General features: G+C 36.3%; 1 protein-coding gene across 1 annotated transcript in view; it reads right to left on the reverse strand.

The window, feature by feature from the left end:
- Window positions 1-768: 768 nt before the first annotated feature.
- The window catches only part of LOC126495128 (cytochrome P450 3A11-like), a 33911-nt gene continuing 31460 nt past the window's right edge, over window positions 769-3219 (reverse strand). Inside the window, exon 13 of the mRNA XM_050132721.1 lies at window positions 769-1055. Coding sequence (XP_049988678.1) covers window positions 960-1055 — 96 coding nt within the window. The 3' untranslated portion in view covers window positions 769-959. The remainder of the gene's footprint in view (window positions 1056-3219) is intronic.

Raw genomic sequence — 3219 nt, forward strand, 5'->3', positions numbered from 1 at the left:
TTGAGCACCTAAGACACTCCACTTGGAGCTTGTCTTCTTCTTGGCAAAACCAGCCTCTGGGCAAGGAACTGCCCATACTTCAACTACTGACAAAATACATAGTATCTGGAAATGTATAAGCAGAACTGTCAAATCTTGCTAAGACAGGGCAAGACGGTTTTGAAAATTTTCTTGCCTTTAAAAATAATCTGTCAGTTATTCTAGGCCTTAGCCAAAGTTGTTTGCCTCAACGCTGCAAATGTGAGTTTGGGTGATTTCCCAGGTAACCAGTTGTCTCTGTGATTTGTTGCATGTTTTGGAAGTTGCTTGATTGCACTTCCTAATTACTCAAATAGCATTGTTTCCCTTCTCAGAACTTCGATGGGGTAGAAGACTAGATAAATGTAATTACTTTCCTCTCATGACTTGTCCAAGTTATTTATTATACAAGACTTATGCTACTTAGAATAGGATATTTGTTCTTATTGTATATAATTTTGTAGTAGGTTTGGAACTCTCTTACTTAAACAAAAGAGGGAGGTGCTGCAGGAGCTCCTTCCGCTTCTTTAGCCAATAGCCTTTAAGATACCAGCCCACTTGGGTGTGGTCTCTTTGGCTTGAAAAAGCAGTGGTAGCCATGTGCTCCCTCTCTTGCTTCAGACTCCGCTTCTGACTACCAGACTCTTTTCCTGGTCATGCAGGGGGCTGTTGTCCAGGATGGTAATCTGTAAGTTTTCCCCTTTAAATAAATAACCCTTCTATTAATCATAATTCCAAACTGGTGTGGGATTGTTTTGTGACATTCTCCTTTATTTTGACAAAGAGAAAGCTCAATGGATGCACTGAATCCTTAACCATGCACCAAGTCCTGTTGATTAATGCTCATCTTCATCTGGGTTTTATTCATGAAGTAAATTAAAGATTCCAGTGTTCTTAGACACCACCTGAAGAGGAACACTGCAGAGTCCTTGAGGGAAACTTCACACTCCAGTAATGAACACATCCCGTGGTACAACCTTTAGAACAATGGGTTTTTCTGGTTTAAGAAGTGGTTTTCTGTGAAATTTCAAGGGAATCTGCAACCATGGAAGAAAAAATATTGAGAATCAATGAATGAGCCAACAACAAGCCATATTGAAAAGTAAAAACCATTCGGAATGATGTTTTGAAGGTACATCTAAGCTGCATTTGAGGTCATATGCTTGGACTTCCTTTCTCTGAGCTATGTCCATTAGATTGTGAAAGCATGTTTCCAAATATGCATAAGGCAATTATATTTATTGAGACTCTATGGTAGACAGGGACTGAGATGAAGCCATGCTTATTTATGTTATTTAAGTTCTATACTACTTTAGAGTAAAACTGTTAAAAACTTTAAACTTTAATTTTTGTTTTGTTTTATTTTTTTTCAAAACAGGGTGTCACTCTGTACCTGAGTCTGCTCTGCATCTCATTATATAGACCAGGCAGGCCTTGAAGTCACAGAGATGAGTTCTGCCCGTGAGTGCTGGTATTAAATACATGAGCCACTAAGCCTGGCCAATTTTACATATTTGAGCCTGATTCTTAGTTACTATGTCATATTGTTTTTTTTGTAAGTCCTGAAAAGTTATTTTTGGTTTATTGACATTTGCAAGTTAACCCTGAGAGGATACATTTACACTCTATGAAGAGTCCTCACAGCCTAGATCATATGTCACTAGTACAGTAGTGTCCATTCAGATAAGTCTTTAGAAGGACAGATATTTGCTTGCTTTCCTAGCATCTATTATGGCTTTCAAAGATGGAATAAATGAAGAATTCTGAGTCCTCCTGTGTTTTCAGTGGTGCTTTAGTCCTATGCTATTTAGAGACAGAGGGGAGCAGTGGAATAATCTTTTGTTCACAAGAGAAGGGAGGAAAAAAAAGTTGTCATGGAGATAGAGATGAGTCAAATTTAAGATGATTGGAGCTTGCCAGAGCATCTGCCTTTGAAAGATGTTCCATTGGCTCTCAAAACTTGAACTTTGCTTTGTCTGTCTATATCTCTGTACATGCTTATGATTTAAATGCTTTAGCGAGAAAGTAGTAAAATGAGTGAGGTTGTGAGGTTGACAAATCTACATAACTTCCTTAAACCACAAATCACAGAACAAATATTTCCATCCCTCTATTCATTCAATAAAACTAACTGACAAAGAGAAGCCATATTTTAAATACACAAATCTCATAAATTTTAGCCATACCTTTGCATGAAACAGGAACAATTGTTCAGGAGAATGCAAATGCTTTCTCTAAATGTCCTATCATATTCTTTTAAAATTTTAAGTAGTATACATTTGTTTTCCATGGAGGCATAAAAAGAGATGTGCATAAAATTTATACACAAGTGTTATCTGTTATTTTTAAATTAGTTTTGATGTTTTTATGAAAGAATATTAAAATTGTAAGCTCTACTTCAAAACATTTACCAAAGGCTTTCAATGCACAAATTCTCCACAAAGGAGCACTGGAGTTTGTGGAATGATATGAGGTGATATAGAAAAGATATGGGATATCCTTCAATACTGAGAGAAAAAACACAACCAAACTGAAGGCTTTAATGACAAAGTATTAGCACAGGTGATAAATACAGCCTACAGAAGCCAAAAGTAGAATATAAAGCACATGAGGAAATACATCCAAGAAGAAGATTCATTTGCAGAATTAATAAGAACTTGAATATGAGAGAAGAATATGGAGGAAAAAAGAATACATTGTTTATGGAAACATGACAGATATTTGTTTCTGGTGCAGAGGTCCTGAGAAGTGAGGCAGAACCAGCAATATGTCCCATAAGGTTGAAAATCATCCATAACCAGCAACTTTGTTAAGATTTATTTTTTTTGATCTTGTTGATTTTTTCCAAGAACCAACTTTTTGTTTCATTGATTCTTTGGACTGTTTTCTGTGTTTCTATTTTGTTTATTTCTGCCCTCAGTTTGATTATTTCCAGTCTTCTACTCCTTCTGGGCACATCCAGATACAAAACCTCCACAGATACAAAAAAATATCAGTGTCCACCTGTGTCTTATCAGATCACCACGGATTAAAGTTAGAAGGCAACAACAATGCTACTCCCAGAAAGCCTACAAACTCATGGAAACTGAACAATCAACTACTGAACCACACCTGGGTCAAGGAAGAAATTAAGAAAGAAATTAAAGTCTTCCTTGAATTTAATGAAAATAAAGAGACAACATACTCAAACCTATGGGACAC

The sequence above is a fragment of the Alexandromys fortis genome, unplaced genomic scaffold, assembly GCF_014885135.2.
Source record: "Alexandromys fortis isolate MF-2015 unplaced genomic scaffold, M_Fortis_MF-2015_v1.1 scaffold_444, whole genome shotgun sequence".
In the NCBI taxonomy this organism is placed as follows: domain Eukaryota; kingdom Metazoa; phylum Chordata; class Mammalia; order Rodentia; family Cricetidae; genus Alexandromys; species Alexandromys fortis.